The sequence below is a fragment of the Hylobates moloch genome, unplaced genomic scaffold, assembly GCF_009828535.3.
Source record: "Hylobates moloch isolate HMO894 unplaced genomic scaffold, HMol_V3 SCAFFOLD_21, whole genome shotgun sequence".
NCBI classification, from domain to species: domain Eukaryota; kingdom Metazoa; phylum Chordata; class Mammalia; order Primates; family Hylobatidae; genus Hylobates; species Hylobates moloch.
The window spans coordinates 22,574,578-22,590,594 of record NW_026652296.1 but is presented as its reverse complement, the minus strand read 5'-3'; the positions used below and the strand labels follow the sequence as shown (position 1 = coordinate 22,590,594).

Below are 16,017 nucleotides of genomic sequence, written 5' to 3'. Positions count from 1 at the left end.
TCCTGATGTGGGGCTTTTGAAACCAAGTCACCGCCAAGCCCCAGTTCATAGTGGTCTAGGAATATACAGGCCTCAAACAGGGAGTGAAGTCCCTTGGTAATTATGTGGAATTGGGCATATCATTCTGCTTCTTTTTATTTTTATTTTTTTAGAGACAGGGTCTCACTCTGATATCCAGCCTGGAATGCAGTGGTGTAATCATAGCACACCGCAGCCTCGACCTCCTGGACACAAGTGATCCTCCCACCTCAGCCTCCCAATTAGCTGGGACCACAGGCGTGCACTACCACACCCAGCTACTGTTAAAATTTTTTTTTGTAGAGACAGGGTCTTGCTCTGTTGCCCGGGCTGGTCTTTAACTCCTGGCTCGCTCAAGTGATTCTCCCTCCTCAGCCTCCCAAAGAACCGAGATTACAGGCATGGATCACTGAGCCCGGCCTCATTTTGTTTCTATAAACAGGGATAACAGGAGTACTCATGTCTTGAGGGTTTTGTGAGGCTGGAGCACAGTGGGCCTCACTCAGTCCACTTTGATGTGTGTCTCTTATCCCCTGTTCTTCCCACCTCCAGTAGCCTCCTCCAGGGGCGGATCCATCCCTGCCCACCCCAACGCTGTGAGTGGATGGCGTGTGGCTCACCTGGGCACCAGGCATTGAAGAGCAAGATGAAGTGGCCCAGCACAAAGCTGGATCCCTGGTAGCCAGTGGTGGCCTCCAGGCTGAGGCGATACAGGCCGATGGGGGCGTTAGCCGGAGTGGTGAGCTGCAGCGAGAGGGTGCAGTCTTGCTGGTCCACCACAGTGGCTGTCCAGTCACCCTCCTCCACAGCATCTCGCAGTGGAAAACGGGCCTTGGTCCCTGCCTCCTGGCTAGGGGCTGGGCCTGTGGAGGGAGAAGCAGTAGCCGTGAGCTAGGGATGGCAGGGCAGGGCACCTACCTGGGGTCCCCCGGCTTGGGCTCCAGGCCTAGTTCTGCCACTAACAACTGAAATAACTTTGGCAAGAAGTTTTGTCTCCCTGAGCCTCAGTTTCCTCATCTGTAAAGGGGGGCTCAGAACCCCAGCCTTTCGGGGTGGTTTTGTGGGAATGCATAAAAAGCCACAGGCATACGGCATGTCCTCAACTAGAGAGTCCTCCTGAGAGAGGGCCCATGTGGCCCGGAGCCAAGGCTCAGATCCACTGCTCTGCAATGACGTGACTCGGGACAAGCCCGTCTCTCTATCTGGGATCACCTGGCCCATTTGTGTAGCATAGACAAGGATTAGGCAAGATGCCCCAGGGCCCTCCTTTCCTGCCTACATCCTCTACCTGCTAGCGTCCGCTTTTTCTCTCACAGAAGGAAGCCCAGATGCTGAGCAGGAAGGGACCTCGGTCCTCTGAGAGCCCTTGCTGCAGGCCAGCGGAGGATGCTGGCTGGCCCGCACAGCCTCAAGGCGTCTGTCTCCCCAAGCCCCCCAACTGCTGTTCCCCGCATCTCCGTAGGCAGTTCCAAGATGCTGGTCATAACCACCCCTCACCTTCCTACAGCCTTTTACACTTCATGAAGCACCTGCTTTCTTTGAGACCCCTTGCCCAGGTGAGAAAACTGAAGCTCAGAGCGAAGGGGTCTCCCAAGGATATCCTAGGAGTTTGTGGCAAAGGTCACATCTGAAGTGGGTCTTTAGCTCTCGGTTGTCTTCTGTGGTGCCTCTCCTTCCCAAAGAGGACGCTCCCCGGCCGGGTTCTCAAAGGCACAGTGATGGGCACACTCTCAAAGCAGCTGCTTTTCCAGGTGGAGGGGAGGGCCCGCCCCCACAGGCAGGTCTGAGTCATGGGCAGGGCGAGGAGGGGCTGGTCACTTTCTGGACATGGGTGGTGGAGAGGAGACAGAGGACGTTCTCTGCCTGGCTGGGCAGGTGCCCAGGAAAGTTTATTTTTATTCTTCCATCTCCCTCCCTGCAGCTCTGCCCACCCACTGCGGACATTATTGGGGCCTGCTCACCCAGGAGCTCCCTCCCAGACCCCAGCCCCCTCCTCCCTGCCAGCCAGCCCCACCCACACCCAGCTCAAATGTAACCATGAACGAACAGGCACGACACAGGCCTCTCAGGCCCTGTCCAAGTGCCAGGGGCCGACTGGAAGCCTTTGAATGCTCCCTGACTTCCAGAGCTGGCATCTGGGGAGGAGCCATGTAGGCCTGGGGTCCCAGACCCACCCTAGGTCTGGTTCCCCGACTCTGCCCCGAGCACTGTGTGACCTGGGCCACATCACCAGGCCTCTCTGATCTGCTTTCTTATCCAAGAAGACAACAGGCTTAGGCCACATGCCTGGGAGGGTCCAATCTCAGGTTCGAAACTGGCTCTATGAACTTGGACAAGTTACTTAGCTTCTCTATGCCACAGTTTTCTCATCTGTAAAATGGGGCCAGTGGCAGTACCTCCCTATACGGTTGTTGTGAAGCTTAAAGAGGACAGGCATGCAAAGCATCCCACAGGGCTCCTGGTGTATAGTAAGTGCTCAGGAAATCATGGTTAGTCTTGTTCAGTTTTCATGAACGCCTCCTGGCTCTGTTTAGAGGGTTCCGTGAGAGAGTTCATAGAAGGCATTTTGAACAGTGACCAGCTCACAGTAATCATGCAGGAAATGTGAGCTGTCATCAGTGTTATTAAAAGGGGCCACTAAACATCTGAACTCTCAGGCCAAATAGCAGATTGTGAGGACTGGAGTGGAATGTAGAAATTGTCTAGTTCAATTGAAGAACTTCACGGATATGGAAGCTAAGGCTGAGAGGGGTGGCGCTGGGGTGACCAAGCATCACAGTTTGCTCAGGACAGCCTCAGTTTGTCTGTGGTCCCAGTATAATTCTTAAGGGTGCTCCTTCCAATCTCAGAAATGTCCCCGCTCGGAGGATCAATGATCTGGTCTCTGTGGCAACAGGCCTGGGCCAGGTCCCATCACCACTGTCGCTGTTGACATGTCACCCTTGGGGACAAGTCAGGACACGCATTTCCCTTTCTCTCTAACTCTGGGTAGCCATGCACACACACTCACACACCCCTTTCTTCCCAGATCCCGGGGGAACAGGAGAAGGACAGGCTGTCCCATGGTCCGCCCGCTGCTCACTCAAGCTGGCTTCACAAATTCCTTGGCTGCGGTTCTACACCATCCTCTTTGTGGGACCAGAGGCACCATGAGGACCACTCTGGGCCCAAATGACCACAGGGAGCCTAGGGGTCCTGGCCACTATCCCAGACCATGGTGGCCGGGCCGGGATGGGGTGGGTGAGCAGAACCTTCCAGAGTAAAGCCTTCTATCAGCCTCATAAGGGTTCCTTTCACTCCTCCAGGCTGACTTCACTCCCACTGTGACTGCCACACCCCCTCAAACCCCGACCCCACCTTGGAGGGAACTTTATCCCTCTAACAAGGATGGAATTTGTCTAGTGTGGCCCGGACCCCATAACAGAGTCTGTCGGGTCTCAAACTGTCTGGGTGAAAACACACAATATCTAAGAGTGTGTGGGGTCAGGCCACATGCTCCATTAGCTGAGTGACCTTAGCCACCTCTCCTGCTTCTCTGGGACTCAGTTTCCCATAACAAGCTAGAATGTTCCCACACAGGAGCGGAGTCACCTGGCCAGGCCTTGAGCGGGGCGCTGACCCAGGCCAGCCCTGGAGTTGGGGGAGGGCCTGGTTTCCTGGTATTGTCCCTCAGGCTTCCCCAGGCCCCGGGAATTTCTTGGTTGCTTGGACAGGGAAGCTGTGTGCACTCTGTACTCAGAGATCTGGGCTCTTCCGTGGCTGCCTACAGGGGCTGCGGAAGTGACCAGGGCAGGTTGGTTATGGTTTGAGATAAGTTGGTGGAGACTGGAGGACAAAGATTAGCTTGCTGGGGTGGGAAGGTCAGCAGCGGCCCTTCACCCAACCCCAAACTCAGGGCCCTAATTACCTAACACTACGCTGCCCAGACAACTGGAGAAGGAGAAATAAGAAAGGGGACGTCTGGAGAGTGAGAGAAGAGGAAAGAAGGCGGCCTGATCCTTAGCGAACGAACACAGGAGCAGAAAACCCAATCCCCCATGTTCTCACTTGTAAGTGGGAGCGAAATGACGAGAACACGTGGACGCATTGAGGGAAACAACACACACTGGGGCCTCCTCGAGGGTGGAGGGTGAGAGGAGGGAGAGGAGCAGAAAAAATAATGCTTGGGTACTAGACTTAGCACCTGGGTGACAAAATAATCTGTACCACAAACCCCCGTGACATGAGTTTACCTATATAACAAACCTGCACATGTATCCATGAACCTAAAATAAAAGTTTTAAAAAAGAAAGAAAGAAAAATAAATAAAAAAGAAAGTAGAAATCACAGGCTGCCCAAGCCAGCAGCTCATCTACCATTCCACTTCACAGAGTAACACACTGAGCCCTGGCAGGCACTTGTGATAAATGCGCCTGCTGCAGGGACGTAGGGATCAAAAGCCTCACTCTGCGGCCGGGGTTTGAAGCCTTCTGTGTCCCTGACTCACTGTGTGACTGACCCTCCTGAGCCAGTGACTTGACCTTTCTGAGCCTCAACTTTTCCATCTGCAAAATGGAGTCCTTCATAACTTCTAAGCTGCGAGGATTCAAGACAAGCATGCGTTCAGTGGGTGCCCCATAGATGTTGTGATTTTCACTATCACAATTCTGACTCTTCTCGGGCCACCAGACCCAGCCCTTAACTGCCATGTACCCTAACTTTCCCCTTCGTAGAGGGGGAAACTGAGGCTGGAAGGTCAGAGACTTGCTGGGGGCTCCTTGGCTCTGTTAGCAAGAGACCTATGGGGGCCAGTGTGCTTGTTGGGGATCCCCTGGGCAGTGGGTGTGTCTCCACCAGGAGGGCAGGGGCAGGGAGGAGAAGGATAGAGGAGCTATCTGAGGCTAGCCTGCAGTCCCCATGATAAGCCTTATCAACAGCCTTCTAGTTCAATGCAGGCCTCAGCCAAGGAATGCTTGCTGCCATCTCTGCCCTCGGAGACTTCAGAAAGAGCTGGTCTTTCCCAACCCGAGTCCTAGCCAGGTGGCCCCTCACTGACCTCAAGGGAGTGGCTGCCACTGGAAACCAGCCCCACTGATTTGGCATTTGAGGCCATTTTTCCAGGAATGGCCAACAAAGAAAATTGGGCACCATGCACCTGGGGATGAGACACCTGGGGACTTGGCATCCCTTTACCTATCCCTGGGGCCCCAGTACAAAGATAAACAACAGCTGCAAATATCTGCAGGCCCTCCCCCATAGCAGACACTTAACAACCTTCCAATGTCAGGGCTTTCAGATGATGAAACTCAGGCTCAGAGAAGTTAAGTAATTTGCCTAAAATCACACAGCAGGTAGGCAGCCCAGCCTGCGCTAGAATGTTGGTCTTTCTGTCCAGCCCCGGAGATTGAGGCAGCCTCCTAATGCTTGGAGAATGAACTGCTGGGACCCAGAACTGCCCACATAGAAGGATGAAGCCAGCTGGGCTCTTTCTCTGCCATCCAGGCCTGATTTGGGCCTGATCCCAGTGCCTGGCTGGGTTGCATGGATTTCAGGCAGCAGAGGGATTAGAAAGTTGTTTTGATATGGGAAAGGGCAGACAGGATCTTTTTCTTTTTTCTTTTAAGGTGGTGTCTTGCTATGTTGTCCAGGCTGGATTCAAAGTCCTAGGCTCAAATGATCCTCTCACCTCAGCCTCCCAAATAGCTGGGATTACAGGCATGTACCACCATGCCTGGCTTGTGGATAAGATTTTTTTTTTTTTTTTTTGAGACAGAGTTTCACTCTTGTTGCCCAGGCTGGAGTGTAATGGCGCGATCTCGGCTCACCGCAACCTCTGCCTCCCAGGTTCAAGCGATTCTCCTGCCTCAGCCTCCCAAGTAGCTGGGGTTACAGTCATGCGCCACCATGCCTGGCTAATTTGGTATTTTTACTAGAGACACGGTTTCTCCACGTTGGTCAGGCTGGTCTCGAACTCCTAACCTCAGGTGATCCGCCCTCCTCAGCCTCCCAAAGTGCTGGGATTACAGGTGTGAGCCACCGTGCCCAGCCTGTGGATGGGATCTTGATGAACTTTCCTGGTTGAAGGCTGACCTGCAACCCTGGTGATAATAGGCTTTGAGAAGCTCTGGGGTCCAGAGGCACAGACTTGCTCACAAAGCTGGTGGTCTGCCATGACATCTCCTCCCTTTCTGGGCCTCAGTTCCCTCATCTCTAAAATGGGGCTGATGACAGGTGGCAATCTCCCAGGGAACAAAGAGGGTAAAGTTATTTGTCCTGTTTGTCAGGGTTCTGGGGCATGTCGGGGTGAAGAGGAGGTGGTGGTGGTAGTGGTGGTGGAGTGGGGTTGCAGGTACTCACCGGTCACGACACTGAAGGTGAGACTGTCTACACTGGCCTCGTAGTTGCGGCCCTCAAAGTGCAGGGTCAGCCAGAAGGGCTGGCCCCGTCTCACCACCAGCTTCTCCCGGCACAGGTCGGCCGTGTGGTGGTCCCGGCCATTGGTCTCCAGCTCCAGATCACACCTCTCTAAGACCAGATCTACGGGAACAGAAGGAGACGCATGAGCCTCGGGGGCATCCTTCAGACCCCCAGTGACGCACCTGCCCTCCATAGACATGGTGGGGCCTTGTGCCCTCTTACTCCCCACAAAGCACAGCCATTGTTTCGGCTGACCTCTCTCCCCAGCCCTGGTCACACAGGGGCTGGGCGGGGCCCAATCTCCCTAACCCTTTTTTTTCTTTTTAATTTAATTGAGTAAAGGTCTTGCTTTGTTGCCCAGGCTGGAGTGCAGTGGTGTGATCATAGCTCACTGTAGCCTTGAATTCCTGGGCTCAAGGGATCCTCCCACCCCAGCCTCCTGAGTAGCTGAGAGGACAGGCGTGCACCACTAATTTTTTCATTTATCAGTGAGTTGGGACTATAGGTATGTGCCCAGCTAATTTTTTCATTTTTGGTTTTGCCATGTTGCCCAGGCTGCTCTCGAACTCCTGGGCCAAGCGATGCTCCTGCCTTGACCTACCAAAGTGCAGGTGTGAGCCACAGTGCCCAGCTTTCCCTAAATCTGTTAATCACAAGGTTGTGACCCCCTGTGGCACTTCCTAGCTGTGTGACTTCCAGCAGATATGGGAACAGCAGTATCTACCTCCCAGGGCTGGTGTGAGCATGAAATGAATTAATGCATGTAAAACACTTAGTACAATGTCTGCTGTGTAATAAATACTCAATAAACACGAGCTATTCTATCGCTATCAGAGGGTTCTTTTGGTTTAAACAGCGGCAGTATTTGGTACAGGTCAATTACATGGGCTTTGCCTTTAGATCCAATGTTCAATTTACAGGAAATACCCAGGGCTGAGGAACAAGTTAAACACAGAACCAGGATGCAATTGACAAACTTCACATACCGGGAAACTATTGACAAAGGGTCCGGTTTCTTTAATAAATAGATGGCAAGAAAGAAAATGAAAAAAACATTGAAGAGAGAAGCTATAAAGAGAAACTTAAACCCATTGTGATGTATCAATCTTATTTGGATCTTGATTTCAAAAAAGTATTTTAAAACATTTATTACATGTATGAGACAACTGGAAATTTAAATACTGATGGCATAATGGTGATATCAAAGAATTTTTGTTAATTTGTTTGTGTTAAAAAAGAGAGTCCTTATCCTTTAAAGGCATATACTGAAACATTGACAGATGACATGATGTGATGTCTGAGATGAAGGTGTGCAGGGGCAGGAGATGCCACGGTGGTCAGGGCTGGGTGATGAGGACATACGAATTTATTAAACAATTCTGTCTATTTTTGTGTATGTTCAATATTCTCCAAACAAAACATTTGTAACATGATAGGAACTTTGGAGACTTCCAGAGGTAGGTTTTAGTTCTGCTGTGCTGCTGTGTGCGCCTGGATAAGTGTCTCTCCCTCTCTGTGCCTCCTCCCCTGAAGTCTCAAGGGGCTGCTGTGAGTCCAGAAGACGTGTTGGGAACCCCCTTCCCCAGGGCCCAGCCCAGGACATAAGCTTGATATGTGAAAGTTCCATTTACAGTTTCAGATGGAGCAGAGGACCAGGGCACGGTCAGGGTGACAGAGGGGTGGGGGTCTTGGGGGAAAACAAGTCTCATAAACCTTGGCAAGCTCAAGGTCAAGATTGGGAAGCCCTTAAGATGGGAGGAGTGGGCAAGACAGACTCTCCGAGTGTGGAACCACTGGACAGCATGTGGTCCAAGTGAGACCCAGGGGCAGGAATTTGTTCAAAGTCACGCCGCAAATTGGTCCTTGCAGTGGGAGAGCTCAGGTCTCCCGCTCGCCATTGACTATTCCGAAAATGAGATGCAAAGTGCCTTATATGTGAATTATCTCAACTTAAATCCCAAAACAATTCCCCCTACATAGATGCTATCATGATTCCCATTTTGTAGACAAAGACACCAGGTGGCCCCAGGTCCCAGAGCAAGTGGCTGCTTTGAATTGGAATCCAGAGCTGTAGGATTCCGTAGGATTCTGCCCTGGGAACCACCTCACTACAGCTCAGTTTGTTCTCCAGCCCCTCTTATGACCACCCCCTCGCCACCATGTCCTGTGTTGTTCTCCAACCTGGGAGCAGATAGTTCTGTGCCACTGAAGTATCAGGATGTCGGTCCCCGTGTAATCACAACAGAAGAGACCTCAGTGGCCAGAAGGAAAAACTTCCTGCTGGCCTACTGCGGCGAGGAAATGTTGTTTTTGGAAACTTCAGTCCCAGGGAGCTTGAGCAGGAAAGAGGCCATTGTTGTTCCCATGGAAGACGCTGGAGATATGGCCAGTCCCTGGGCTGTGGGAGCTGCGGCATTTTCTCCATCTATTGTCCGAAGAAGGGTTTCCAGAAATCATGCCCAGCTCCAAAGATGCAGAAACACTGGGGTCCAGAATTGTAGGATTTATAGGATTTCTGCACTTAGAAAAGGCCTAGGTCTTCTAGGCCAGTGAGACCTCTGTCAGAAGTGGCCACTGTGACATGGGGCTGGAGGCTCATCATAACTGGCATCTTCAGGATCTCCCAGCCCCACTGAGCCCTGCTTTTGAGCATGGGGGTGAGAAGATGCATTGAGGGAGGCAGGTGGCTGAGATCACACAGCAGGGTCAGGTGAGTCCACAGTTCCTGCCACCCATTCCTGCTCCACCTGCCCCATGTCCCTGTCCCACAACCCTTCCTGGGGGTTGCAATGGGTGCAGAAGCCATCCCTAGATGAACTTGACCCAAGAGCCAGCTGGGATTCTGGGTCCAGCGGTGACATCCTCCACTGTAGAAATTCCTGCGGCTGGGACCTACGACAGTGCTGCTTGTGTGTGGTGGGGAGTCGGGGGCACCGGTATGAAATTAATTAAGCCTCTGTTCCACTCCTCTCGTTCCTCACAGATGCACCAAAGGCTGACACTATTGTCCTTATTTTATAGGCGAGACTCAACAAGTGGCCAAGGTCTAGGGTTGCAGAATGTGAGGGCGGGAAGAACAAGCCTGACTTCCGAAGGCTCCTGGATAGGATGCCGAAAGCTCCTCTCTGGCTGCGAGCCAAGGACTCAGCCAGGCTTGGCTTGCACCCCACCGGGGTGGCATGCACACCACCTGGTCCCCGCTGGCAAGAACCACCCAAACCTAAGTGTTCTGAGGCCAGGCCAGCACCCCCTGCACAGCTCCAGTCACACATCAGGGAGCCGGCCCCCACTGATTGACCGGGGACACGTGCCAGTGGTCCGCCAGGACAGTACTTCACAGTTTACAACACCCCTTCGCGTTCCATTGCCTCACCTGATCCAGGGAGGCAAGGGTTAATGGTTATGCACTGTGGACGGGGAAACTGAGGCTCCAAGCAGCATTGAGGGGCCTCCCCACCCAGCCCAGTCTGCCTATTGCTCTCCAAATCAGGACTTAGGGATTCAGCTCCCATCGGGTCCTGACCCCCAACGCCCCGGGGCCCCTGAGTGGCGGCTGCGGTGACTTTGATACTCACCCTCGGCCATGGTCGGGCGGGGGCGGTGGCTCCTTCCACTGGCGGCGAGACCCTCCAAGTGCGACCACTGGCGGCTGGCACTGCCGAGGCGGAGAGCGGCGCTAACTTATAGCCCGCTTTGGGGCGGGCCGGGGGCGGGGCCCCGCAGGAAGGCGGCGACCTGGGAGGCCACCCATTGCCCAGTCTCCGGCCCACGCCGCCAGCGCTGGGGCTCACCCAGGGGACCGGAGCCCCAGGGAGGGACGGCGGTCGGGCGAGGGCGCCCCCTGGGGGAGCGGACAGGGACACACAACTAGCCCAGGACGCTAGACACACCTGGACCCACAGAGTCAGACTTTGGAGAACAGATACCTGGACACCCACACTCAGATGCAGACACACGCAGCACCCTCACAGACACACACAACGCAACCTGGGTGCACCTGGACACACAGATGTGGACTCTTAGGTCAGATCTGGGATCAAGAACACCTCCCCACCCCCAACACATACACATACATACTCAGATATACATACGCGGGGAGCAGACACAGACACACTGAGACAGGGCTGTGGAGATACACACACAAACACAGATACACTCTCACAGATGCACCAGACGTGGCTGGACACGCAGGCACAGTGACATGGATACAAAATCAGATTCGAACTGCAGACACACACCAGGACATAGATACAGCCTGACACAGCCAGGTAGCCTTGACTGCGAGCCACACACAGCTGTGGATATGGATGAGCAGGTGTCCAGAGGCACCTGGCGCAACACAGACCTCCCAGACACCAATGCCACTGTCAGATGTGGACGCAAAATCAGAGAGGGCACCCACAGACACACAAAGATGTGGCTACTCAGAGGTAGACACACATGCAGGCATGGACTCAGGTACAAACATGCAGACACACCTGCAAAAACAGACACACCCATGTCCCTTCCTGTAGCAAAACCCAGATAATCCTCCAATCTCACCTATCCTTGTATCCGTCTAATCAGCCATCCATCTAATCAGCCATCCATCTACCCATCCGTCTACTCACCCATGCATCACCTACCCACCCACCTATCCATCCACTCATCCCTTCATCCATCCCTCCCTCTGCCTTCTCTCCCCTCCCTCCCTCAATCCATCCATCCACTGAGCTTTCTTGAGGCCCCACTGTGTGCCAGAAAGGAGCAAGGCCAACCTTCCAGGGACTCAGCCTAGGACTTCTCGAACCTGGCAACCAGGGGGCCTATCTCTCATCCTGGTATCTCTGGTTTCCTGGTCTCCTGTGCTTCCAGATCCACTGTGAGCCCTGAGCGGGAAGGGTTCCTGGAGAGACAGAGGCCCACGGGGCTTCCCCAGCACTTTTTCCGAAACAAGTTCTGCATTCCGGAACAAGCTCTACATTCCAGAACAAGTTCTACATTCCGGAACAAGCTCTACACCTATTGATGAATTTGGACGATAGAAGCAGCCCCCATCTCCATTCCTAGGTGACACACGGCACAGGGAAAACAACCTGTGTTGCCTCAGTGGGTATTTCCCCCTGGGTCAAATGCGCTCTGGCTGGAGTCTCAGTGAACAAACCCACAAACAGTGTTGGGCCCAGATGACCTATAATTGCCCCCACTTTACAGAGATTGTTGCAGAAACTGTTCCCTGCAGCTGGTGAAAGTTCGGAGGAAAGAGCAGGGTGAGGAGAATCACCCGACCGAGAGGGAAGTCGGTCAAGAGGCTGGGGTTCAAGTTCCCACTCTGCCCTGACCAGCTGTGTGGCCATGAGCAGGATTTTGCCTCAGTTTCCTCCTCTGCAAAATGGGGGAAAGAATCCCTCCCTCACAGGCCTGAGTAAGACTCAATCGAAATGACCAAGGTTGGGTGCCTTATACATGGTGAGCATGCAATTAACTGGGGGCCCTAAGACTTGGCACGGAAACATCAAGTGTCCCAGAACCTGGCTATTTCGGGACCTCAAGGAGAGATGGGAGGCGTGGGGTCAGTCAGTTCTGCAGAACAAAGGCTGTGTTTCCACAGGTGTTGGCCCTGCCCCAAATGAAAGGATGGGTTTGGCCTTTTCTACCAGGTATTTTTTCCTTTAAAACCCTCAGCCTGGGAGCTCCCTGGAAGACAGGGAGTAACCTAAGTATTTTATTTTTATTTTTTTGAGACAGGGTCCTACTCTGTCACCCAGGTCGTGTAGTAGTGTGATCTTCGCTCACTGCAGCCTCCATCCCTCGGGCTTAAGCGATCCTCCTGCTTCAGCTTCCCTGAGTAGCTGGGACTACAGGAGTGTGCCACCACGCCCAGTTAATATTTCTAATTTTTGTAGAGATGGGGGTCTCACTATGTTGCCCAGGCTGGTCTCAAACTCCTGAGCTCTAGTGATCTGCACGCCTCGACCTCCCAAAGTGCTGGGATTATAGTCATGAACCACTGTGCCCAGCCCACGAGAGATTTTTAAACTCTTCTTGACCACAGTGTCCAGCATGGTGCCTGGCTCACCACCAGCCCCCAAAAATGTTTGATTTGAGAAATCATCAATTCTATCAGCAGCAGCAGCAGCCCCATTCTGAACATTGTTATTCCCTCTTCCTGCAGGCCTGGACTTAGTTCATTACACAGAGTGGGTATGTCACGCAGCTCTGGGTTTAAATTTTGGCCTCCTCACTGTGTAGCCATGTCCACTACACAGCAAGTCACTTAACCTCTGTGCCTCAGTTTCCTCACTTGTAAAATGGGGGCAGTGTTGGTACCCACTCCACAGAGTGTCATGAGGACTGAGTGAGCTAATTCATGGAGAGTTTGTACAGCAGCAGCCAAACAGTCGGCCCTCAATGAATGCTGGCTGTGAGAAGAATCCCATTAGATTATTCCTGGATCCCAGCACAGGGCTTAGCACAGAATTCCAGGCCTGTCCCACACCCAGCCAGCTGCCCCCACTTCCTCTCCCACATTCCACAGAACTATGGCCACCTGAGTGACGCATGGCATTGAGCAACCCCAGGATGTGGCCAGCCGGGGTCAGGACTGGCTTCTAGGAAGGTGGCAGACAGAGGCCAGAACCCAGGCTTGGCCCAGAGACCTGGATTCCAGTCCCAGTGACCAGGCACCCTTGCCCCTCTCTGGGCTTCAGTTTTCCCATTTGTTCAAAGGGACTGGGAAACTGTGCCCTGTCTTACCTCACTGGGGCTGTAAAGGTTTCAAAACTCCACTGAGTCCCAGAGAGGGTGATCATGGGCTCAAGATCCCCAGACACTGCAATCAGGGCCCTTTGTCATCCATTGAGGGGAAGTGTTGTGCAATGCTTAGAGCGGGAGGGCTGTGAGGTCACTCTTGGCTGTGTGACTCTGGGTAAGTTACTAGGCCTCTCTGAGCTTCAGTTTCCTTCTCTATAAAATTGGTATAGTAAGAGTCCCTGCCAGTAGGGATTAGAGATAATGTTTCTACAGTGCTTACAGGTCACGTAGTAAGTACTCTGTAAACGTCCCCTAAGCTTTATGATGATGTCATCAAGAGTCAGGACTCTCTCCAGAAAAGGGAGAGTACCCGTGTGTGGGTGAAGCAGGTTGCAGTCAATGTAGAATATTTATTTGGTGGGTGTTGCTCGGAAAGACTCTCTGTCTCACAGGTAAATCTTGTTCCCACAGCCACTGATGCCTAGAATCCCAACGTTAGAGAGATTCCGCCCCTTCCACAAGGATTCTCAAGCCTCAAGGTGGAGACAAAGGTGAATATTTAGAAACTTTGGAATAACCCACTACCAGCCAGATATTCCATTTAAACCTCACAGTATGATTCTTATCATTTGTTAAATGAGGAACCCTAGGTTCAGAGAGGGGAAGTGCCTCACCCAAGGCCACACAGGCAGGAAGTGGGAAAGCAGGGCCTGTGCTTGCTGCTCCGAGTTTCAGAGGTCAGTCCTGTCTCCCCGTGCCCTCCAGGGCAGTCCTCAGGGGCCTGGGCCATGTCCAGTTCTACAGCTTTCAGCAAGTGAGGCCTCCGAGGACTGCAGCCTGTGCTCCTAACGCATGGCATGTGGTATACACTGGATGCTTAATAAATGTTTATGGCCCGAGGGAGGGATAAGTTACCCACAGCTGGAGAAAGAATAGAAGGAAGGACAGAAACACAGAAACAAGATTAAAGTTCAGAAAGGTTGGAGAAACTGCCTAAGGTCACACAGCATGACCAGGCTCTCAGGCCCTGGCTCAGCTCAGCCACTCCTCAAGGACAAGGTGCCTCCAGGCCAGAGACAGACGTAGACAGCTGATGTGAGAGGGAGGGAGGGCGGGGTGGGCAGGAGTGTGCCGGGGCATCTGGAGGCTTTTCTACCAACTACTGACTAACCGGGATGAGCAGCGTCTGGTGTGAGGGAGCATAAGGAGGGTGGGGCAGGCTCCCCTGAGGTGGGATGGGGTGGGGTAGGGGTGTTAGGATGTGGACTTAGGGAAAATGTCAGGAGGCAGGCGTGACCTTTCAAGCCCTTTGAGAGAATGGCCTGTCTGGGGCAGGATCTGGGTCTCCCAAGCTGTGGGGGACAGACAACAGGGCATCTGTGTGGGGGGGGAGGATTCTTCCAGTGTGTCCACTTTCCAGATGGAGAAACTGACCTGGTCTTCTTGTCCTCAGCTCTGACTCCGCAATGTACCACCCTCCAAGTGTAGTCCATCCCCCTTCCACCGTCCCTGCAGCCGGCATAGGGTCCCAGCCCCTAGAGCTTGATGAACCATGGGCAGGCACTTTTATTCACTTCTCCGAAGCGTCAGTTTCTGTTTCTGTAAAAGTGGGAATCACATCCCAGACCTCACGAGGCACTGAAGGCCCTGCAGGGCTGACCCAGTTTACCCTTCAATCACATCTTCCAAATTCATCCCTTCCAGCCTCACCAGACATGGTACTTGCCCTCAAATGTGCCCTGCAAACACCCACCTCTGGGGTTTTGCTCCAGCTGTGCCCTCTACCCAGGATGGCCTTCCCTCTTCACCTATCGAAGTTTAACCCAGGCTTTACCCAACCTCTTGAAACCCACCCAGAGACTTCCTTCTTGCTCTCTTGGCCCCACACCCACAGGACATAGTCACAGCCTACCTTGTATAAGTTCTAGTGTTTGTGTATCTCTGTCTCCCTCCACCCACCTGGCTCTCAGTAACTGCTCAATAAAGGCTTATTGAATGAATTCATGACCTATACCAGGGGTTCTAAGGAGGAGAGAGAGAGAACTTGTTCAAGCCCAAGCCAGGTTCTTGGGGTTAGCCCGGGAGCTCTGTTTGATAGAATTTGTGGTGCCAGTTGCCCCTGGTAGGACCAGGAATCAGGGTGAGGTGCTGGGGCCTCTCTCAGCCTTTGTTGTCTGCATCAGAGATGAGAGATCTGGGTCTGACTTACTCTCTAATCATATCTTCTACAATCCCAGGACAACCACTGGGAGATAAACAAAGGACAGACCTGGGGATGTGTGGGTAGCAGAGTAGGAATACCCACTGCTGGGCCTCAGAGGGGGCAACAGCCTTTCCCCAGGCCACTCAGCAAGTCAGGGCAGAGTCAGGGTGGGGTTCCAAACACTATAGAAGTAAGTAGTGGCCCCGTACCAGCCAGGACATTGCATGAGGTATGATTCCACAAGACTCTTCAATTTCCATGGGAATAGACAAGTAAATATACATACAGTACATAAATATAAACATAACAGAAGCAGGTTTGGAAAACTCCAGTCCAAATTACTGGCAGTGGCGGGAGGAGATATGGGGGGCTATGACTGGGGGACAGGCAGTGGTAAGTTTTGAAATTTGAGAAAGCTGTTCTTATGTAACTTGGAATTGGGTGTTGCATTTAACAAGGAGTGGGAAGGACGATGTGGCCAGCGGCCACAGCTCCAGGCTCCAACTTGCCCTCCTCTTATTGGCTGTGGCCTCCTCTTCTACGAAAAGGACTCGACACGACACACCGTCCTGCTGGGCTCAGAGGATGAGATCAGAAGAAACAGGAGATAAGGAAAATAAGTCAATTCTATTGTTGTTATTATGATGTGGCTCCAGTTCCTAGCAATC

General features: G+C 52.9%; 1 protein-coding gene across 1 annotated transcript in view; it reads right to left on the bottom strand.

The window, feature by feature from the left end:
* TGM2 (transglutaminase 2) overlaps positions 1-10,071 on the bottom strand; it is a 37,719-nt gene extending 27,648 nt beyond the window's left edge. The window contains exons 1-3 of the mRNA XM_032142399.2: positions 9,990-10,071; positions 6,355-6,534; positions 639-881 (exon numbers count right to left, since the gene is read on the bottom strand). Coding sequence (XP_031998290.1) covers positions 639-881; positions 6,355-6,534; positions 9,990-9,999 — 433 coding nt within the window. The 5' untranslated portion in view covers positions 10,000-10,071. The remainder of the gene's footprint in view (positions 1-638; positions 882-6,354; positions 6,535-9,989) is intronic.
* Positions 10,072-16,017: the final 5,946 nt, after the last annotated feature.